The 25,007-nt window shown below is 37.4% G+C and overlaps 1 protein-coding gene across 2 annotated transcripts in view; it reads right to left on the bottom strand.

Annotated features, from left to right (window-relative positions):
- The window catches only part of SLIT2 (slit guidance ligand 2), a 386,076-nt gene that overhangs the window by 30,874 nt on the left and 330,195 nt on the right, over positions 1–25,007 (bottom strand). For both annotated transcript variants that reach the window (XM_043871492.1, XM_043871493.1), the window contains 2 exons: positions 20,822–20,961; positions 1,666–1,759 (listed from right to left, as the gene is read on the bottom strand). In XM_043871492.1, coding sequence (XP_043727427.1) covers positions 1,666–1,759; positions 20,822–20,961 — 234 coding nt within the window. The remainder of the gene's footprint in view (positions 1–1,665; positions 1,760–20,821; positions 20,962–25,007) is intronic.

Here is a 25,007-nt window from a genome sequence, read left to right as displayed (position 1 = left end):
AAAATGAAAAAATAAAAAAAATTAAAAGAACAAAAAAGAAACAAGTATTGCTCTTTGCTAGTTGTCTCCTGTAGGCACAGCTCAACCTGAGCCTTACAGTATCATTTCTGAGAATCCAGCTTATCTTCTGTAACAAACAGAAGTGATAAAGTGTAAACCTTCTCAGAGGTAGCCTGTAGTAGAAAAACCACCCAGCTGGGGAGTATAAAATCCAGCTCCAGCTGTACCCCTGAGTAACACTGAGGCCTCTGGACAGCCACGGAGCTCTCTGGGTCATGGTTTCCTCGTGTGTAAGATAAAGGGTTCCTACGGGATGATTTCCAAACTACTGCCTGGCTAAGAAAAGAAGTTGCTGTTGATAGATCCTTAAAATATCACAGAATTCTACACATGACAGTGTATATGCTTCCATGCGTAAAACAGATAACCAATGGGAATTTGGTGTATGGTTCAGGGAACTCAGACCAGGGCTCTGTAACATCCTAGAAGGCTGCAAAGGGGTAGGCGGTGGGAGGGAGGTCAAACAGGGCGGGGACACATGTACACCTACGGCTGACTCGTGGTCATGCCTGGCAGAGACCAACACAATACAGTGAAGCAATTTTCCTTCAATTAAAAATAAATAAGTTTGGGGAAAAATGAAAAAACAAAACAAAACAAACACCCAAAAAACAAACAAAAATATTACAGAATTGTGGCAAAGGAATAATTTCATTTGATACGAAACATATTTTGGGAAGACTGCTAGCTGGCATGACTGGATGCCTTATCACCCCACCCAACATGCACATGAGTGAAGGAGACACTAAATATTAAGTACACTGAGACAACAGACGTAAGTGGATTGTACCAAGGCAACCTGGGACACGTGGTCACTCTGCGTCCTCCCTTTGGGTAGCTAAAGTATTATTGCAGACCAAAACATTTTCAGTTACATTAATTTAAACTTCTTATTTGACCAAAGATGACTTCCATTCGGGTAACAAAGCATCTAGTAGATATTATGAATTTATTTGGGTTTCCCTGGTGGCTCAGCTAGTAAAGAATCTACCTGCAATGTGGGAGACCTGGGTTTGATCCCTGGGTTGGGAATATTCCCTGGAGAAGGGAATAGCTACCTACTCCAGTATTCTGGTCTGGAGAATTCCAGGGACTGTATAGTCCATGGGGTTGCAAAGAGTCGGACATGATTGAGTGATTACACACACACACACACACACACACACACACATTCACAGGCCATTTCATTTCATACAAAACTTCCCTTGAAAAATCACAGAACAAAAGGAAACTCTGTTGTACTAAAAAAAAGCTCATACTGTAAATAAACATTTATAAAAATGCCAATAACCCTGGAGAAAATGCCCTGTAAATCCTGAGCAAAGGTGTGAAGCTAGATTCTGAAAGAAGAGGGTTCCTTAACCTAACGCCCTCCTTGGGACTTCCCTGGTGGTCCAGTGGCTAAGACTCTGAGTTCTCAATGCAGGGAGCCCAAGTTCAATCCCTGGTCAGGGACCTAGATCCCACACGCTGCAACAAAGATCAAAGATCATGCATGCCACAACTAAGACCTGGTGTAGCCAAATAAATAATAAATACCTAAATAATGAAAAAAGAAAGGCCCTACTCCCCCAGTCATGAGCCTCAAGGCAGCCTCAGACTTACTTGTATCCCTTTGGCGTCAGGATGCACTTGGAGTCATGCTGGCAGGGGTTCAAGTCCTGGGCGCAGAAGTCCAGTTTCTCCTCACACAACTCTCCTGTTAACAGGGCAAATGGCATTAGGTCATAGAGAAAGATTAAAAGCTTTCCTGCCAGTAGGCCATGTCATGGGTCTGAGAGGTAAGCATAACTTGTGATTGGCAAAAATAAAAAATCACAAGACATGGAAGCAAAAGATCCAAAATGCTGGCTCTGCTGCTAAACACTTCTATGACTTGGGACAACACAACTATTGTAAACTGTGACTAGTAGGAGCCCCTTTACAATGTAGTATACTGGAGGAAAAGGAAATATGTATGCTTTTAAATTTTTATTCTTTTATCCTTTTTTATTTGGACTTTTTATTGAGGTATAACATATATTCAAAAGATAAACGAATAGCTAACAAATGGTCACAGACTGAACCCATTCATATAACCAGCATCCGTATCTGAAAACACACCATTTACCATCATCATTTACCAGAGGCTTGACTCCAAGGATAAGTAACCACTACCCTGAGCAAAGATTATTTGTGCCTGTTTTTGAGCTTGATGTAAATAGAATCATTTGGTAGGTATCCTTTTATATTTGGCTCATTCTGTTGTTTTATGTTTGAAAAAAAAAAATAACTCTCAAATCTTCAGGGTCTCCAAGGTCTTATAAGCCCAGAAAAAAAGGCTGTTTCCCTTTTATGACTTATTGGAACGGCTCAACAGAATACGCCTCAGCTACATCCATCACAACAGAAAGAAAACAGCAAAAGGAGAATCAATCAAGATAGAGAACGTACGATTCTTTCCATCAACTAGTTTATAAAGAATAATTGTCATCCATAAATAAGAACTACAAGCATAACCATGTCAATTCTAGACTCTCTGTGCTGAATTGCATGTCTGATTATCTCTAAGGAGATTTCTTCATATACAAATAACACAATCATATATTATTTTCAGACACATTGGACCAAATACGATTTTCAGTGAGAACACTTTCCTGATCATTGTGTGAGATTTTTAAGATGGCGGGAAAGATGTAAGATTTAAAAGTTTTTTCCTTTTCTACCTTACCTTTAAATGATTTTATATGCAGTAAATAAATGAATAAAGCGATACATCTATAGGCAGCTGCTGTTCATTTCCAAGAAACAATTAGAACTTTTATGTGTTCAAAGTGTGTAGATTTAAAGCAGCATTGGTTAAAAAATCAGGATTTTGAAGCAAATCTCTTTGTTACAGACTGTTCTTCTAAGGTATACTTTGCCAAATGGTAGAAATAGTTGCCTAACAGCTAAATTTGGTATATCATTTACACTTCAAGGATCTTTTCCCATGATTTAAATGCATACATGTACTAAGCTTGGAATTACATCAATGCGGTGTATGATAATTAGGTTTTTTCCTGTCTCTTAAAGAGAACTAATTGCACTAAAAGTCTCATATATTTCTTTCATAAGGAGACTTTCTGTGTCTTTAAATCTGTGATACAAAGAGTTTTTATCAACATATACATGATGAGCTATTTTTAAATAGGGTTTATTTAAAGCTTTTTACTTTCAACTAGTATTACTTTAAATGATACAGCTTGATGGAATGTATTCATTATAATCTATCAAGCTACTGTGATGAAACTGCTGTCAGTTTTCAAATTAAATCTATCCAGTTGGATACAGACTCTTTACAGTAGTCTATATCTAAGGCAGTTTAAATATTATTCTATGTATGCTTCACTTTATACCCAAATAAAAAGTTATTTGAAAAATGATAAGAGGAAATGCTTTACTTCTTATTCATTGTGATCCAATCCAATCCAATCCAATCCAATCCAATCCAATTAAGACATTCTAAACCACAGTTCACAAGGATGTACTAGATGATATTGGACTGGATGCGGGGGCTTACAAGGATGGATGTAATGGACTCTGTTCTTAGTCAGCTCCCAGTCTACCAGCAGAGAAAGTCTGAGCTGGAGACAGAACATAGAGTAAGAACTTCATTTCTAAGAGAAGAAAACAGGAGTCAACCCTTTATTCTCTGTTAAGTATTTCTCCATAAACTTAAGGTGGAAAGGAGTGAGAAAGGAGATCAGTCTAAGAAACTGTTGACTAAACAACAGCTTTAAGACTGAGCATGCCAGCTTACATGTGAAAGCTACCTCAATATCAAGATTTCATTATTTTATAAGGGATCTATCTTAAAAGAATAGCATGTTGTTGTTGTTTAGTCACTCAACCATGTCTGACTCTTTTGTGACCTCATGGACTGTAGCCTGCCAGTCTCCTCTGTCCGTGGGATTCTCCAGGCAAGATTACTGGAGTGGGTATCCATTCCCTTCTCCTGGGGATCTTCCTGACCTAGGGACTGAACCCAGGTCTCTTGTATTGGCAGGTGGATTCTAACAAATGAGCCACCTGGGAAGCCCATAAGAATCCATAGCAACACATTGATCAAGACTAATAACTATACTAATTACTTTAGCCATCAGAACAGCAATGCTAATTGCTAAAGTTGTGTATGATAGATCATTGTGACCATCACATAGCTGCACATTTGACTCTGGTAAAACTGGCTGGTTACTTCCAAAGGATTTATCTTCATTTAAGTATCACCAAATATGATAATACTAACAAATAATACAAAGCATTATCTGTTTCCCATTACTGCCTGACTTACTTTTAAAGCCCAATCTTCCACCCTATATTCTTGTCACCTGTGTCTATTCACTATGTTATGAATTTATCTCAACTCTATGCCTGGGTTAATGGTGCTTCCTTTTGCCTTAGTAGCTTTAGTAAGTTCTGCTATCAATTTTCTCATCCATTATATAACCTATTCTTTATGAAATCTTCCTGGATCTTTTCAACCATCTGTTACATGTCATTAAGGGTGGCATTATACATCAATTTGTTTCAATAATTTCTATATATCATGTTTGCTTGTGATTCTCTTAAGGCACATGTATTTTATGTATTTATTTATTGACTTAATAAACATGTATAACAGTGCTTACTGCTGTGTATCAGGGACGAGCTTCCCAGGTGGCTCAGTGGTAAAGAGTGGTAAAGATCTTCCCAGTGCAGGAGATGCAAGAGACGTGAGTTCAATTCCTGGACTGGGAAGACTACCTGGAGAAGGAAAATGGCAATCCACTCCAGTATTCTTGCCTGGAAAATTCCATGGACAGAGAAGCATGGTGGGCTACAGTCCACGGGGTCAAAAAGAGTTGGACATGACTGAGCATGCATGCACGCTGTGTATCAGACTGCTTTAATTAAACATTGCATAAATATGTAGTTGCTTAATGTTCATGACAACCATATAAGGTAAGCTTGTAGGGTTCTACTGCTTTGGGTGCACTGGGTATTCATTAGTGTTTATCTCATTTCTTTTCTTTGATTGGAAGATCATTGAGAGCAACGTGTTTTGAATATTTGTCTTTATATCTCTCTAGGGTTTGGGATAATGACATAATAAAATAATATTTATTGAAAGAAACATTCATGCCTTTTAAGGAAAGAACTCTATCTTGTTGACCTATATCCAACTTCTTTCACTTCCACCTTTAGATATTTTTTCTCTTTAATTTCTACTTAATGATTAGCCACTCATCATTAACAATAACTAGCTTATGTTCTTTCCTTTAAACATCACTTAAACACTTTTTAAATATTAAAAGTAAGTGTTTTCATTGAACTGTTCCTTGAATTTCTTCTAATTATATTGTGTTCTGCTGTATTTGGGGGAAGTCAGCTTTCACATAACATCTCACAGTGGTAAGATATAGAAGTTTAATATAAAATGGGAAATGAAGCAAGCTCCATAGACAAATGCAGGAAGGTTTATCTAGTCCTAAACCAGTAAAAGGAAAACTGGACATTTGAACACTGTGTTAGATTTCTGAGAAGAATGGAAACAAAAGGCTCTAATAGTAATGCACTCATATGCTTTAATTATTAATACTACTGAACTATTTCTCCCAAACTTCACAGTATTGAGAGGACATTATGCACTTCTTCTTTTTGGCATATGTATAGTCAGAGCTAGTGCTGTGTTAGTGGAAAAATTAGGGGGAAAATAAAGGAAAGGAAAGTAACTGAATCTGTTTCTTTTCTTTTTTTGATGATCCAAGGCCTTCTTGATATCATATCATTAAGGGCTCCCTCCTCTCCTGAAATGATGGAGTGTGTGAAATGACAGAATGGATGGAAAGGTGAACTATGATCTATTAACTTATAAGCAGGTCTTTACATTTCTAACATGGCATTGAGGGGAAGGTATGTCAGGCCATTGGAATGGTTAAGGGCAATGTGTTTAGATACAGGTTAAATTTCGGTGCTCATGAATCCCTCAAGAGACAGAGTCTAGGCAAACATTGGATTCATAATTTGGCTCCAATCAACTCCACAAAATCCCAGGAAATCCTATTTATTTGACTTCATCCTGAGCCCTTAAAAGTCCCCAATGACAAAACAATAGCATAGAACCCAATCGTTGCCTGACATTTGTGATTTCACTTTTGATCAGACGAGCAAATTAATCTTCTTTGTGCTTCCAGCTTCCAGTGATTTTTGTTGATGAGAAGGCAAAGCTCTGTGTGTGTGTGTTGGCTGGTTGCCTCTGTTTAGAGAAGAAATAGAGGAGTCAGCCAGGGAATGTACTGTTACTTTCTCAAGATTACAGAAGTTAGTGAATGATCAACTGAAAATTGTGAAGAAAGAACAGCACGTGTCCTAAACAGAAGTTTTTTTTTTTTTTTTGGTAAGAAAGTGACATCTAGGTTTTAGATCACCTCTTCCTGATTGTGTCTGTCAGTTAAGTACGGCAGACAGTGAGGTTTGAAATGATTACGTTCTATAGTTATGCTAATGATTGCTGTTGACGCAGTAAGGCAGGAGAGATGCCCACTCCCACAAGTTATCCTCAGAGTCCAGAAGAAGATGTAACCCACTGCTTACTGAGCATCTGTATATGTGGTCTTTCTGAAGGACCCGATGTAGCAGTAATATGACTGTACACCCTGGCTTGCTCCGGACAGTCCTGCGTTATACCTGCTGTCCCAAGGTGATTTTCAATAGTGTCCCCATGCACTCACATACACATGCCCTGCTTTGGGTGACAAATGCTACGGTCACCTTGTGGGTGGAGCAGTAAAAGCTGGATCATCAGAGTTAATGCTCTGTTTGGAGTGAAGAGTGAACCAGCACAAAGAGATCCTGGGGAGAAACGATTATCACTTGGGTGAAATGACATGTGGGTTCCTGCTTGGAATAATCTTCTGCGACTTATTTGATATAAAACAATGGACTGGTTGCAGAGAAGTGAACTATTTTATTGTTCTGGACCCCAGTTCTTTACGAGTAAAATGAAGTTCTGGAATTGAAGTTGTGCAAGGTCAACTGTGGCTATAAAAAAAAATTTTTTTTAAAGGCAAAGTGCTTCTAAAGAGATGGCAGATAGCAAGTCAGCAAAGGAAGTATCATGCCTTAGCTGAACCAAACAACATTACTGCATCAGTGCTGAGAAAGAACAGTGTCGGCATGTACCTTAATTCCACTGAGGTACCAATACTGTGCGTATTACTGCAACGAGGCAGAAATCTCAGTGTAATTGATAATTCCTACGGGAAACAGTGCCTGGAGCTGGCCCTGTGTCCTGCTTCAGTTTAGATCCGTGGACCTAATTTTAAAGTTCCCTACTTCTTAAACACGTGCAGCCCTTCCTTCATCTTCATTTGTACTTCTGGTGTCTTAAGTCATCTTTTTATTTGCATTCCTTATTACCATACTCACTGAAATAGTTTTAGAACTCTTTCACAAACTTCTTGCCTGATATCTATGGTGAGATCTGCCTTTGCATTTTTTTTAACAAATGATTCTGGTAGCCGACTACCAGATTTTTAACATCACCATATATTTTGAGTACATACTATATAAGAAGACTTGTGTTAATGCTAGGAGTATGATGGTGAATAAAAAAAATGATATCCTTGTTCTCATGGAGCTCATACATGAGAGGAGGAGGAGAAAGATATTGATCCAATAATTTCACAAGTAACTATAAAATAGCCTGAGTGATGAAGGCTAATAAGTGCTCTGGTTTGCTCTAGAAGGGCAACTAAGGGAGGTGTTTTTCTTTTCTGAAGAAGTAGGGCTTGGATTGTAGGTGAAGAGGGGATAAAGAGCACTTGCAGAGGTTCTATGCAGGAGGTGACATGGAAAACATGAGCTCGGAGACACTGGGAGTGAGCTGGGAGAGCATGGTGGCAGAGAAGGTCACAGCGGGTACCAGGGGCCACAAGGTAGAATGTCTTTACTTAATGAACAGTGGGTGCCACTGAAGGGTTTTATGATGGAGGATGGCCAGATGGCATCGGTATCTTGGAAAGAACATTCTGGCTCTAGTGGAGGATGGACTGAACAGAGACAAATACAAATGGGTGAGAGATGACTCGGTACTCAGGTGATCGTAGAGGAGATGTAGATAGTCGGGAGAGACATTTCGGAAACAAAATAGATGGGAACTGGTGTTGGATTGGGTGGGCATAGGGGAGAGAGGAAACTGTCTGGAACTTCTAGATTTCTGGTATGAAGACTGGAACTACCTTTCAGAGACATGGAGAACACTGAAAAGATCAGGTTTTCTGGGGCAAAAATCAAGAGTTTGAAATATAGTGATGTAGTGTCATGGGTTGAATTGTGTTTCCCCCTAGTTCCCCCTCAAAAATATGGTGCAGTCCCTCAGTACCTCAGAATGGGATCTTATTTGGAGATAGGGCTTTTACAGAAGTAATCAGGTTAACATGAGGTCTGTAGGTGGGCCCTAATCCGGTATGGCTGATGTCCCTACAGGTGCATGTGCTCAGTCGTGTCCAACTCTTTGCAATCCTTGGGACTGTAGCCCGCCAGGCTACTCTCTGCATGGGATTCTCCAGGCAAGAACACTGCAGTGGGTTGCCATGCCTCTTCCAGGGGATCTTCCCAACCCAGGATTGACCCTGTGCCTCCTGCAGCTCCTGCACCGCAGGTGAACTCATTACCCCTGAGCCACTGGGGAAGCCCATGATGCTCCTATAGAACAAGGAAACCCGGCACAGAGGGCAGCCCATGCAACGGACAGGGAGTGAAGACGGCCTTCGACAGGCCAAGCAAAGATGTCTGCAACAGGTCCTTCTCTCAAAAGGATCTAATGCCACCGATACCTTGAGTTTGGACTTCTAACCTCCAGAACTGTGAGACATTAAATTCTTATAATTTAAATCACCCAGTTTGTGATAGTTTGTTATAGTAGCACTAGTAAACCAAAAAAGCTGGTAAATTCTAAATTACTGGGGGTTTATAGTGGGGAATAAAACTTTCAACTTATGCAACTATTTCTTTTCTTCCCTCATTCTCTTTTTCTCCTTACATCTTTCCTTCCCTCCCTTCTTTCCGCCTCTTTCCTTTTTTATTTCATTCCATGTGACTGTTCTCTCCCATGTCTGAAATACTCTTTAAAGCTTCTCCAACAGTGTCTGTAATAAGCAATGAACAAGGAGAGGAAGTAGCCCCTAACCATGACCTTTACACTTCAAGAGTCAAGGTTTGAAAAGAGCGTATCAGCATGGTTTAGCCCTCCATTCGCTGCCAGAGTTGGATGCCTCTCCATGAAGCACTTTGAGTTTTGGTTGACTTGGACCAGTCAGTCCTTGGCCCTCTCTCCAAGAGGCATTGGCATTAAATGGTGAGGATTGCAGGACAGGCCACCCAAATAGTAATGAAGATTCTCCTCCTTTTAGGGTTAAAAGGTGATAATGGCAAGAGACTCATAAACTACTGTCTTATGTGGTGGAGGGGGGGTAGAAAAGTGAGTCTAATTTCTGTTTCATCTACTTGACAATAAATCTGGAGACTGGTTTGAACTTTGAATGACAGTTGCAATGAAAAACAACTACCAACATCTCTATTATCATTAATTACAAAATAATAATCTTGAAAGTGTTTTATTATATTACATCAAAGTCATCAAAGCTTGTGGTAGGTAGATGACACCTGAGTTGAGCCTTGTCACTAAAAACGACTTACATTTTCTATAAAGACATATTTCTTAAACATGCTTTTTCTTAAAATATACTGGTTTAACTTATGGCACTGTTGAAAATTCTTAACTGTGGTGATTCTTTGTCAAATCAACGAATAATGATCATATAATCCATGAGAGATAATATTAAATTTTTCCTGAAACTAGTAAGAATAGTATAAGAGGAAATTAACAACATATAGTAGAATTATTTTATATGTATTCTGGAGTGGCTGTTTAACTTGACTAAAATTCAAACTTAACTTCAGTTTAACAATTTTCATAATAATATATTAGGGAGAAACTATTTGGAACTAGAATTAGCAAATAAAAGGATGTACATGACAAAGTCCTTACTCTGGAGGAGTTAAAATCTGGAAAAATTAGAGACAAAGATAGATGCTTAAGTTTCCCTTAAGTTTCATTTAGTGACTGGTATATGGACAGCATCATGCCCTACAAACTGGCTGAATAATTTATTATCTTATTTATTAATGAAAAATATACACACAGATGCAAAATTCACTATTACCCTTAAAGAGACTTCTCTTGGCAAGGTAAACTGTGCCATTTAGAAAAGAAAACATTTTTGGAGAGCTGTTGGATTGACAATTAGTTGCTTTCCATCTACCAAGAAATTTAGGCAACAGCGTAACTTGCAGAAGCTTACTCAGTTCTCAAACCTGCTTAACAGAGAAGAGGTTGTCCCTAGATCAGGGTTCCAGGAATTTTCCAGCTCAACTCTGTTGATTATTCATTTTTTTCACTAACTGAGCAATAAGAAAGTGTGGGTTTTAATTAGTAAGTATCTCATGTATATTTTTCCAAAAATTAGCACTGTATGTCCAAATTGGCCATATTTACAAACATAACAAATGATTTTAGATATAGGCATATGACACCGTTGGAATGCTTAACTCTCACTAGTTTTTGCTAATATAAGCAGATTAGTTTCTCTCTTCTCTGAAACAGAAATAATCTCAGGGTCCATTCAGGGGACCATGGATGTATGAAGGGGGTGGGAAGGATTCCGCAGCAGCCTGTTCTTATTCCTATTGATAAACTTTACCAAGCTAGTTTCTTTTTTAATATGAAAGGATCATTAATATTAATAAAAATGGAAAGGTAACGTATGACCACAATCTGGATAACTGAACCAGAATTCTAGTGTTAAATTTAATCGGTTATGACATTTTCAAATACACTTATAACAAAGGAGGAAGTCTGGTTGAATTCCTGATGGCATTCCCCAGCCACAGAGTTCTGGAGGGTCAAACACATCATTCTTCAAATATCTGCATTGTGAGCGCTTCCTTCAGTCAAGAAAAACCTGGAAAAATGCTACTAATTCTACTCTGCATGAATTGGCACAGAAAGGAAAGCTATCAAAAATAGGCAACCTACTGTAAATAAATCGATATTTCACTTCCTAAAGTTACACTACTTGAGGGTAAGGGATGGATAGCTTTATTTATAGTTTTGTATCCCTTCATTGTCATTATATTTGCCAGCAAGTTATCTGCCACAAATTAGATACTCAATGGCTGTTGAAAAATGTGAAAGACAGCACTTATTTGATTGCTTTTCAGAGGAAAATACTTTATAAATGTTAAGGAGAAGGAGGCCTGGATGGCATAAGGGATAATATAAGAAAGAAGAGAGAGTAAGGAACACTGGTAGCAGATTCGTGTTCTGAGATCCCAGCCTCAAGTATGCCCTTGCAGGCTGGACTTGAGAGACTACCCTGTTAACTCAGGTATCCTGATAATCTTGTCTGCCAAATGATGACTCTCCCAATGGGAAACAGAGAGGATGAACTCTGGAATCAATAGGAAGTATGAGTGTAAATGGCATGTTTGAGAAAGATTAAGATAAACAGACCTGAATTTTCATTATCCTGTTTTTCATTATCCAATTTTAAAAATTCCATGCAATTCCTTAAAAATTGTACATTTCTCATTTGTTCTTATTCATATAAAGAATACAATCCTCTCTCCTCTCACAGACCTTGCAGGGAGACGGATGGACTGTATTAGATGGTGGACACAGCTGATGGGATTATGGGAGTCATTCCAGAACAGGTTAATTGAATCAGACCTGAAAGAAAAGTATTTGTTTCCTCTTCTTTCACTGAACCAGGCCAGTCCTATTTGTTCCATGGTTTGCTCATTGTTATAATCCCAGGCACCAGAGCACATTAACATGAGCAGATGCCCAGTCGCCAATCCGAATAGTCAGTATCGCTATCAGTAGTGATAATAATAAATGAATTTATTTCCATCAGTAAGTAAAGAATTACTTATGAGCAGAGAGTTTCTGCTTCTTATTTTCATAAAAGAGTTAATTCTTCTTAAGGGTTCCTTTTAACAATAATCTGATGCTTTCTTACTTGTGTTTACTACCCTGAAATTTGTTCTATCAATTAGCAATAGTTAACTGACATTCATAATATGATCAGTAAACTATCCAGAGCATACCCACATCTCTAAACTTAATCAAATCTAACTGTTAGTATAGAAATATAGAGAACTGATCTTGAGGGGCTGTGAATTTTTGAAGATATATTAGCCACTGACAAATGTCCTCTTGGTTCAAAGGGTGTGCAAAATGGGACACCCACATAACGAACACTGCCAGAGTGCAATCTCTCATGAGATAAAGTTTATCATAATTCTAAACAGGAAGGCTCAAGGAAATATATTATAAGTGTGGGAATTAATATGTTTCAAAAAAGAAAACCATTTTATATTCTCACTTTTGTTCTATATGATATGAAATGTGTGGCTCTATAATGCTCATTGGCCAGAAAGTTTGATTACACTTTGTATTCAGAAACTATTCTCTTTATTTAAAAACTAGTCAAGTAGCTATATTTTGCCATTCACTTTCTTGGAATGAGAAATGACTGCTTCATACTGGTGAAATAACTGACCTAATCTGAACTTCCAATGAAGAATCAAAGCCAAACAGCTTGACAAGGGCTAATGTTTTATGTATTCTCATATCACTTTCAATTCTGAGCACAGTATCCTGAATGATGTATTTTCTCAATAAATATCTTTTGAATTTTTTTAAGTGGAAAAATTTACCTCTTCAAATAAATAAATAAAAAAGGAGGTGTTTTTCAGTACTTCCTCGCTGGAACATTATGTCTAAATAATGCAGCCAATTCCAACAACCACAAAAACTGCAGAAATATTTAATTTTGTTTTCAGAATAAATCAGTCCAAATTATATTGACTAAGGCTTGGTTAAGCTAAACTGTTGTTCTGGGCTCAATGGGCCTTGTCTATTAACTACAGAGCAAATAGGATCCTTAAAATCTTTTCTAAGATTCAAATACATTTAAGAAGGTTTGAAAGGTGGGAAGATGAATGCAAACCACACAGTATAATTAGGCTGCCAAAGTACTCTCTCTAGTTAAAACAGACTGCAAGTACAACTGCAACTATATTGACACTGATAAACAGCCTTTACACATCTTGAGGCATAATTAATGAGAGAAGGAGCCATTGTTAATAACAGATCACGAAAATCCAAAAATATACAAAAAACCCTAAAAAAAGGCAGCCAAATTGAAGAGTTCTTCAGTATTCAATATTTCCTTATACTTCAAAGTATAATAAGAGGGCAAAGAAAACCAAAGGCTTATTGGTAAATAAATCTTTTCCTTTGGATGTGAGTATGGTAAATAAAATGAAAAATAATAATTTTTTAAAAAGACAATACTGAAAACCACTGGGGGAGAAACTTCCTTCATGAATATAACTTATTTTAGGTAGAATTTTCTCTATCAAAAGTTTGTTAGAATTCCTCCATCATTGAGAATGACATCAATCATCTAAACTATGTCACTGTAGCAATGACAATTGAAATTAAATGATGGAAAACTTGAACTTGTCCTCTATGAGAGCCCATGATATTTCTGGAGTATAGACATCTAACATTTTCAAGTGTTTTCTTATACATTCTTCCATTCTTCCACATTATTCTCAAACATCAAAATGAAGTGGGACAGATGTCATTAAAGATTGTGAGAGGCCCCAGAGTTGATACATTTTAGTGCCTGGATGAGAAATTTGAGCCTTTCCCATTAGCTTCATAAATTCATCAGTATCCCACCTGCCCTATGTAATGGAAGGTAGCCTGGTCATCAGGATATTAACTATACAGGCACCAATTAGACACTTTCTTGTTTTCATGTCTAGATTATGTAGATTGCTTGTCTGCATCTGAATTTTGTGACTATGGATTTACCCTTTTCAAAAGCGCATGAGGGTCAATTATTTATAGCACGCTGAGGAGGCAGCAGAAGGAAAGCTTGTTTGGCACTGAGGATGAGTCAGAACCACTATGGCATGTGAAAAATGCCAAATCTGGAAGATGGCAGCAAATAAGAAGGGACTAATTCCAGGGGAAGGTCCCGAAGTTAGAATGCAGGCCATGGGTTCAGTTAGACACTTGTTTGCATCTGGACCCCTATTCCCAGGTGACGCTAGTGGTAAAGAATCTGCCTGCCAATGCAGGAGACATAAGAGACGCGGGTCCAATCCCTGGGTCAGGAAGATCCCCTGGAGGAGGGCATAGCGACCTACTCCAGCATTCTTGCCTGGAGAATCCCCATGGACAGAGGAGCCTGGTTAGCTACAGTCCATGGGATCGCCAAGAGTCAGACACAACTGAAGTGACTGAGCACACACACATCTTCGGGTAAGTGCTTTGTTGCTGTTTTATACAAAGCAAGTAAACAAGTGAAAGTCAGTCAGTCAAGTCTGACTGTTTGTGACCCACAGACTGTAGTCTGCCAGGCTTCTCTGTCCATGGGACTCTCCAGGCAAGAATACCAGAGTGGGTTTCCACTTCCTGCTCTACAGGTCTTCCCAACCCAGGGACTGAACCCAGGTATCCTGCTCTGGCAGGCGGAGTCTTTACCGTCTGAACCACCAGGGAAGTCCTATTTTATAGAACTTATTGCTCAAATCTTTATTGCTCATATTTATAGAGTTCTTTGGGGCTTCCCAGGTAGCTCAGTGGTGAAGAATCCCCCTGCCAAGCAGGATACATGGGTTTGGTCTCTGGGTTGGGAAGATGCCCTGGAGAAGGAAATGGCAACCCACTCCAGTATTCTTGCCTGGACAATCTCATGGACAGAGGAGCCTGGTGGCCTGCAGTTGATGAGGTCACAAAGAATTGGACATGACTTAGCAACTGAATAACAATAACAACAGAGTTCAACTTAACTATCTGTCAGCTAATTACAGAGTTTCTTTTTACTTACAAAAGTCACTCTGAGTGCTATAAAGAAGTTGAAACTTCATTCCTAGTTATGTTTGGGATTCAAATAATAGAAAATGATTTGACTGCTTTTAAAAGCAATTTAGTCAGCAGCAGGTTCTTGGAAATAGGAGACATCTTTTATAAACATAAGCATGAAATTTAGGCAGTACATGAAACCACGTGGTGATTTAAAGCACTATCATACTGCCAAGCTCGCTCCTGAGAGAGAGTGTGTGTGTGTGTGTGTGCGTGTATATATATATATATATATATATACACACACACACATATATATAAATATAAATATTTATATATTTGGACAAGAATATATATATATATATGGACATATATATGGACAAGAATATGTCCATACACTTGTGACAGAATAATGGCCACTGTGTTTCCTGAGATAGAATCAGGCCTTAGAAGTCTCTGTCCCAAACCACCAATTGCTTTAGTACTTGTAAAAAAAACAACATTTGACCAAGGATGGTATTGGATGCATTAATCCACAGAGAATGTATAGACTATATTTTTTACATTCTCAAATAAGACATAACTTTTTTTTTTCATGCTTTTTAACTTAACTCTGCACATAGTAAGAATAAGTGAACAACTGATTAATCATCTGAACTATGTAGCAGAAAAAAAGTGAAGAGGAGACAGATCTGCTGTAAAATATAGTCCATGTTAGCCTTTGAATCATACTGCTAATGCCATATAAACAACTGGAGCTGTCAAGACAAGCACACCCTTTTAGGATAATGTGCCTGAACTTGGCACTTGAAACTTTTGTAAGCTGAATGAGTAAAAATACAATAATATTAGGTATAATTCTGAATTTCTAAGATTAAAAATTCAACAAAGATTACATGATGACTCCCAGGACATGCTGACCAACCTTGTCACTATAGGACTTCCCTTCCCAGACCCTGATATATTTGGAAAATCATACAGACTATAAGTGCCAAGGATTTAATATGATCTTTTTATGCTTTAAAAATACTGCCTAGTACACGTGACTTTCTATGAGTTTGACATCATTTTAAAAAAAAACCAACTTCTTGGGCTTTGTAATTTTTATCTTATAAAATGTTTTAATAAATGTATACACCTTTTAATATTTTTCATGTTTCAAAATACTGAAGATATTAATTTAAAATTATGGGAAAATTCTCACTATTTAACATTTTTTCTACCTACAGTCTACCTACTGCACTAATTGACTTACATTTTTCATGATAAAAATAATATATTTGGAATGTCTTTAAAAAAGGAAAAGCATACAGACAAGAAGAAACTAAAAAGCATTAGTCTTTCTTTTTTGCCACTTCTGCCCACTCAGAGAGTTTCTTTTGCAGCCTTCCAGAAATTGGTAAAGTGCATTTCAGACACCCTTTTGTAAGTGTTTGGTATAGCTATCCACATATCAAGGAATGACTGATTTGACATATTCATATCAGATTTCATTTTAGTCAACATTCCTTTTACCATGTACACACCATGAAATCTATGTAGCTTTAAAAGAAAGAGGGAAACGAAAATAAAATCAAAATAGACTTAAAAGGCAACTAACCTTTTTCCACCTCATTCAGATTAGCAGCTGGCAGCAACAAAGACAGAAGAGACAAAAGACGTTTTACATTGCGGTACACAGCAGGGCACAGGAAGCCAAGGCACAGCATTAACAACAGAGAAGCCCAGGGTGAGACAGCAAACGGAAGCAAGGCTTACATTTCTTACCTAGAGCCGGGCCAAACGCACAAACAAGGAGAAAATGAGGCAAAAGGCAGACGCCATCACAGGGAGCGAGAGATCTCAGCTAAACCAGGCGACTTAACAACAGGCAGCTTTATTTGTAAGATGTGCACATAATGGTTTGTGTGTGGGCATTGGAGATTTGGAAAACAAAGAGATAATGGAAAAATTAAAATGCCCTGAATTTTTTCTGCAAAACGCATTTTAAGTCTTTACATGCCCAACTTGTATGGAAACTTTCATTCACTGAACGTATGCCATTCCCATCAAGTAATATCCATGGTTAAAAAGTGATCAATTTTGTTTCAACTTTGTATTATGGTCCTATGAGAAGAGGGTTAATTAAGAAACAGTCTCAGAGCAGATACAGGGTTCTGCCTCTTAGGAAAGGTGCAAAACCACATTTTTCAATGCAACACCTGAATTCATACGAGAGCTTATTTAAGAAAAGGTGTCAAGTTTTTCAGCATCTCAAGGGTGCCGTGTTTACAATGTTCATTTTTATAACTTTTGAGCTAGTGTAATTTGAGGAATTCTTTGACGATTCACTTTCAAGGAATGCCTTGTTTTTAGAAAGGATATAATAAGAGCTTTTAAAAAATGATAAACCAGAAGAAAAAACACAACTCTCAAGCTAATATTGAAATCCTGGAGTGGATTTTTAAATTACTTGTTTAGCCATTTCAGAGTCTTACTTAATCCTTAACACAGTCATTTTAATTTAGAGTCACAGTGAATTAAAACTTTTCAAAGATTAATCTTGTCTAAAGAATCCTAGCCATCAACAGTCATATGCTATACATAAGACAGATGATGGATCGAATTAAGTAGAAAAGAATGGTTTGGAGGACTTGGGTGGGGAAGGGAGAGTAAGGGTTACATAACAGACAGACAATGTTGACTCTTAAAATTTATGTTATCAATCTCTGAAGTAGGAAAGGACATAGTTTTGTCCTCTAATAAATCAATAACTATGTACTGTGGTATTTTGGTTACATGGGTTTAGATATATTTAATAAATTTCACAATAGTGGTTCATTTAATTTGAAAATGGGTAGCCGTGTTTTACAGCCTGCTCATCACATCATGACCTCGTTCTAAGACTGCTTTCAGATCTCTGAATTTTCTCTGTTAACAAATCATATCCATTTTGATTCTTGACGTGTGTGCTAAATGTAAATATTTTCACCATAGTAATTTACGAGCTTTCCCTATGAAGTCTTATTTGCTCCTAGTAAAGAGTTCATTTTCTCATTGAATGCCTCAGAGAGATAGAGTAAAAAAGTCTCCAAGCAGAAAAGCAACTTGCAACTTGAATGATTTTTAAACAATGACAACATTATTATATTCCCTGAGCACAGTAGGGTTTCTGTTCCAAGATCTCAGGCTCATTAATCAGATTCCAAACTTAAATCTCAAACAGTGCAGTCACAATATAAGGAAATGCCTCCTTAACTGCAGACTTGGATGAAGCAGACTTGGATAAAGCTCTGGAGTCCAATTTATACCTTCCTATAATTAAAGGCCACTTATGTGCCACTGATTTCAAAATCTGCAGATGGTTGCTTGATATTTTGTAAATGAGCTCATTTCACATACAGACAAAAATGCTACAGCTAGTAGATGAGATACAAACATTGCCTGGTTTAGGTATCTGCTCCAATGCCAATTCGCAAAACTCTTCACTTCCCACAAAATCCAACCCACAGTTACAGTGATCATAGATTCATGTTTTGTATGCTATGAACTTTCTATTGAATGCAATATTTTTATTTATTCTTAGCCTGTATTAAGGCAAACTGATATTAGCAATAGATAAGACCAGAACAAGAAAAGAAACAAAAAAACAGAAGAGTCTCAATTCTTATTAAGCACCAAATAGCTCTTGACTATTTGGCAGGTTCCCACATCATAGCTTTTTGAGATGTCACATTTTGGTTCAAAAGTGTTTGTGCTAAGCTTTGGAGTTTTTTTGCATATGTTTCAAAGAAAGAGATCTGACAGCAGGGAAATGAAGCTTTGTAATAAGTTCTCAGAGGAAGTTGCACTGAACTGAATCACTTTAAGGTGGAGAAAACATTCAAGAAGATCAGGTGTAGGAAGGGAGCCTGGGAAAAGGAAGGAAGAGAAGGTAAAAACAAAGACTCAAAGAAATGGATACAGAATAACATAGCAAATCTAAAGCCAAAGATGGACCCATGGGAACCAATTCAGAAGAAACTGCTACTTTATGTAAATCACCATGAAAAAGGCATGTGGGAGCCTGAATGCAGTAGTGTTGTCAGGCCTAGGTTTTCATTGGTAAGGGAACATAGAAAAATTCCTGGCGTCTGTGCTCAGGAACACATTGGCTAACCAAACCGTTCTTGAAATTCTCAGGTCCAATTTGTCCTCATCAGAGTAGGATAGTTTAAGGAGGCCTCTGACATTAAGGGAATTAAGCTTTTTCTGTAATGATCAGAACAATGATGGGATAAAATAAGTATTCTAAGAAGGTACTAGCTCCAGATTTTAGTGCAAGCACTGGGCTGCCTGTACGAGGTTGGATTCCCCAATTCAATAAAACTCACAATCTCAGAATAACTCCGAGGGCTTCAGAATTTGTGCACTCATATGAATGGCAAGTACCTGAGGTGTGACACAAGTAATACTGATATGAATGTCAAAGCTTTGTAACACCTAAACTCTTCCTAGCCACGTTAGAACGTTAGTATGTTAGACCGACTCAGTATCTTTAATTAATGTAACATAACAAAGAATTCAAATTCTGGCCACTAAGGAGTTCATGGGCTGCTTATATGTAATAGAGCAATTGGTGATACAACACATTCAAATTTCTACTGGAAACAGTATTATTACGTCATTATGGCATCAGGTACTTCACTGTTGTGAAAAATAAATCATACCATGGAAAAGGCAGCTGCAGAATTTCTCAGACAGACCCAGGATGTCAAAACAAAAACTCATTATTCTATTTAGCATTTTTTCCCATCAAGAAAAGTACCTCTTAAATTGCAAAGCTTGAGTATGCCATGAAAGCTTAAATTTCAATGCTTTTCTAACGAATCCCTGGGAAAATTAATCATACAGCTGTGCTTCCATTTTTCATGTTTAGAGATGTTAACCTCAGTCATTCAAGGAACTATTTTACCCTCTGATATTCTTAATTGTATATATACGGAAATAAATACAATTAATGAAAAATACCCAGCCAAATGAAAATGGTAACTCTGAATAGAGTGACAGAATCTACTACTCCATTTATTTCTTACAAATAAAACATGAAACATTTTCCTTTTCTCTATCAACTTTAAATGAAACAAGATTGAACCTATGAAGTTTCTTACTCAGAGCCACAAAAATCAATCAAAACAGACATTCTGACAGAATAAGTAAGTCATAAACTTGATGTTGGCTTTACAGCAAATTGGTTTATCCAGGGCAGAAGTTTATCAGTTTCGATAGTCTTATGAGATTTATCACCCTTATTCCTGACATTTTGTATCAAGATAGGAAAAAAGGGGGAAGGGGAGATAACGGTCTGGTAAGATTATCCAAAGTGATCAATGTATATATTCTTGACTGTGACTTAGTTTGAAGGATGAGAGTTCTAAAGGCAAACACTCTCGAATGAAGAAACAAATATGGACATGAAGAATTTCAAATGCTTAATTCTGTTTTGTCCATGTAAAGAAAGGCTCCCTTTTCAAATACATATTGGTGGGTTGGCCTGCACAGGAAAAGTGCTTTGCATGAAAATGTCACTCAGTTGTGGGACTGAAAGTTTCAGTATGATAATTTTCTTTGTGCTGGAAAGCATTACTTTATGAAGATGCCTGTGTTACAACTGAGCTCGCCAGGACTTTTATTTGGTTGGCCGAAACCATCTTTAACTCTGTTATTACATTATACCTAATTTCCAAAACACGAATCAGTTATTGAATAATACAATGGTTTACTACACACATGCAGCATAGCTCTGGTGGTGCTTTCAAACGCAGACTGATGGCATAGCAATCTCCCTTTTCCTACCTGTGTACTCAGGCGGGCAAAGACATGTGTAGTTATTAATTCCATCGACACATGTAGAGTTATTTTCACAGTCATTATCTTCACAGTCATCAACATTGATTTCACAATTTTCTCCTTCAAATCCATCAGCGCAAATACACCTGAACACCAGGGGAAGAAAACATAAAAGAAATCTTCCTGCATTTTCAAACCATATGGTCTAAATATTGAAAAAACTAAATATACTCATCAGTTACAGAGCTTTTAACGACAGGAAATTGATTTTTAAAATGCTTTTAAATGACATGGTAAAAGCATCAATTTAAGGGACTATCCCCCAAATCAGAAACAATTTTAGAAAGAAAATTTATGCTGGCTGCAAGATGGCAAATGGTCCCCTTGTCCTATAAGTCAATAAATCCAATACATTTGCAGGTCTAAAACATGAGCAAAGTTTACAGCCTTAGATAACTTAATCTTGAGTTGTACTCTAATAAAATAACTCATGCTTCTTTGCTCATAAATAAGGAGGAATGATTCTGACTTTTAAAAAATTACAACTTTCTACCCTACCTGTAATGTTCTTTATGTCTCAAAGCAAAAAAGAAACCTGAAAATAAAACTTTGTCTTCTTTGTTATTATAAAATGTGAATATTCTCTTTAAACCTTGACAAATACAATTTTCCCCCCACTGGCATAAAACACTGTACCTTTAATCTTGCTAGGTATCAGAATAATCTATGGGTAAAGTTTTGATGAAAAAGAGACTTCATAACAGAATGTAGAAATGGAGCATATGTATCATTAAGTGAAAGTTTCTCAGTCCTATACGACTCTTTGCAACCCCATGGACTATACAGTCCATGGAATTCTCCAAGCCAGAATACTGGAGTGGGTAGTCATTCCCTTCTCCAGGGGATCTTCCCAAACCAGGGATCGAACCCAAGTCTCCTGTATTGCAGGCAGATTCTCTACCAGCTGAGCTAGGGAAGCCAACATATGTATTATAAAAAGTGACATTTCTAACAAGCTTTAGTACTAGATTAGCATTCTTATGTGAAATCATTATTGTCATTTTAAGAACTCTGTTTCATGATTCATGAAGTAGATCTGAAGTAATTGTACTGTAAGATTAAACAACTCCAGATTAAAAATGTTCACAGCATGTCTGTCTACTCATATTGCGGCTTGGAAATGAATCATTAATTTTCTGTTTCAGTGGGATCTACATCTTATCATTACACACTGTCTGTTTTTTTTTTTTTTTTTTTTTTAGTTTTTTTTCCTTCTTACTATTTTTGTTTTTTTTTTTTTTTTTTAATTTTTTTATTAGTTGGAGGCTAATTACTTCACAACATTTCAGTGGGTTTTGTCATACATTGATATGAATCAGCCATAGATTTACACTTATTCCCCATCCCGATCCCCCCTCCCACCTCCCTCTCCACCCGATTCCTCTGGGTCTTCCCAGTGTACCAGGCCCGAGCACTTGTCTCATGCATCCCACCTGGGCTGGTGATCTGTTTCACCATAGATAGTATACATGCTGTTCTTTTGAAACATCCCACCCTCACCTTCTCCCACAGAGTTCAAAAGTCTGTTCTGTATTTCTGTGTCTCTTTTTCTGCTTTGCATATAGGGTTATCGTTACCATCTTTCTAAATTCCATATATATGTGTTAGTATGCTGTAATGTTCTTTATCTTTCTGGCTTACTTCACTCTGTATAAGGGGCTCCAGTTTCATCCATCTCATTAGGACTGGTTCAAATGAATTCTTTTTGACGGCTGAGTAATATTCCATGGTGTATATGTACCACAGCTTCCTTATCCATTCATCTGCTGATGGGCATCTAGGTTGCTTCCATGTCCTGGCTATTATAAACAGTGCTGCGATGAACATTGGGGTGCACGTGTCTCTTTCAGATCTGGTTTCCTCAGTGTGTATGCCCAGAAGTGGGATTGCTGGGTCATATGGCAGTTCTATTTCCAGTTTTTTAAGGAATCTCCACACTGTTTTCCATAGTGGCTGTACTAGTTTGCATTCCCACCAACAGTGTAAGAGGGTTCCCTTTTCTCCACACCCTCTCCAGCATTTATTGCTTGTAGACTTTTGGATAGCAGCCATCCTGACTGGTGTGTAATGGTACCTCATTGTGGTTTTGATTTGCATTTCTCTAATAATGAGTGATGTTGAGCACCTTTTCATGTGTTTGTTAGCCATCTGTATGTCTTCTTTGGAGAAATGTCTGTTTAGTTCTCTGGCCCATTTTTTGATTGGGTCATTTATTTTTCTGGAATTGAGCTGCAGGAGTTGCTTGTATATTTTTGAGATTAATCCTTTGTCTGTTTCTTCATTTGCTATTATTTTCTCCCAATCTGATGGCTGTCTTTTCACCTTACTTATAGTTTCCTTTGTAGTGCAAAAGCTTTTAAGTTTCATTAGATCCCATTTGTTTAGTTTTGCTTTTATTTCCAATATTCTGGGAGGTGGGTCATAGAGGATCTTGCTGTGATTTATGTCAGAGAGTGTTTTGCCTATGTTCTCCTCTAGGAGTTTTATAGTTTCTGGTCTTACATTTAGATCTTTAATCCATGAACATAGATGCAAAAATCCTTAACAAAATTCTAGCAAACAGAATCCAACAACATATTAAAAAAATCATACACCACGACCAAGTGGGCTTTATCCCAGGAATGCAAGGATTCTTCAATATCCGCAAATCAATCAATGTAATACACCACATTAACAAATTGAAAGATAAAAACCATATGATTATCTCAATAGATGCAGAGAAAGCCTTTGACAAAATTCAACACTCATTTATGATTAAAACTCTCCAGAAAGCAGGAATAGAAGGAACATACCTCAACATAATAAAAGCTATATATGACAAACCCACAGCAAGCATCACCCTCAATGGTGAAAAATTGAAGGCATTTCCCCTGAAATCAGGAACAAGACAAGGGTGCCCACTCTCACCACTACTGTTCAACATAGTGTTGGAAGTTTTGGCCACAGCAATCAGAGCAGAAAAAGAAGTAAAAGGAATCCAGATAGGAAAAGAAGAAGTGAAACTCTCGCTGTTTGCAGATGACATGATCCTCTACATAGAAAACCCTAAAGACTCTACCAGAAAATTACTAGAACTAATCAATGAATATAGTAAAGTTGCAGGATATAAAATTAACACACAGAAATCCCTTGCATTCCTATATACTAACAATGAAAAAACAGAAAGAGAAATTAAGGAAACAATACCATTCACCATTGCAACAAAAAGAATAAAATACTTAGGAGTATATCTACCTAAAGAAACAAAAGACCTATACATAGAAAACTATAAAACACTGATGAAAGAAATCAAAGAGGACCCAAACAGATGGAGAAACATACCGTGTTCATGGATTGGAAGAATCAATATTGTCAAAATGGCTATTCTACCCAAAGCAATCTATAGATTCAATGCAATCCCTATCAAGCTACCAACGGTATTTTTCACAGAACTAGACCAAAGAATTTCACAATTTGTATGGAAATACAAAAAACCTCGAATAGCCAAAATAATCTTGAGAAAGAAGAATGGAACTGGAGGAATCAACCTGCCTGACTTCAGACTCTACTACAAAGCCACAGTCATCAAGACAGTGTGGTACTGGCACAAAGACAGAAATATAGACCAATGGAACAGAATAGAAAGCCCAGAGATAAATCCACGAACCTATGGACACCTTATCTTTGACAAAGGAGGCAAGGATATACAATGGAAAAAAGACAACCTCTTTAACAAGTGGTGCTGGGAAAACTGGTCAACCACTTGCAAAAGAATGAAACTAGAACACTTTCTAACACCATACACAAAAATAAACTCAAAATGGATTAAAGATCACACTGTCTGTTTTAAAGGAACACACAATATACAACAGATGAATATATGCTTTGCAGTAGGGGACTGCATGGCTAAAAATTAGTACAACAGAGCTACTACTTTGTCTTGACCTAATTTGACTTGATTAATATAATGTACACATGTGTTTTCAAATTGCTTGGTTTTGTAGCATCCTAATCTGAGAATGGGACTTCCCATGTGGGTGAAGAACCCACATGTTAATGCAAGAGATGCGGCTTTGATCCCTATGTAGGGAAGATCCTCTGGAGAAGGGAATGACTACACACTCTCGCATTCTGCCCTGGAGAATTCCATCGA

Source organism: Cervus elaphus, chromosome 17 (assembly GCF_910594005.1).
Source record: "Cervus elaphus chromosome 17, mCerEla1.1, whole genome shotgun sequence".
Lineage (NCBI taxonomy): Eukaryota > Metazoa > Chordata > Mammalia > Artiodactyla > Cervidae > Cervus > Cervus elaphus.
The sequence above is the reverse complement of the archived record's forward strand: the minus strand, read 5'-3'. Positions and strand labels throughout refer to the sequence as shown.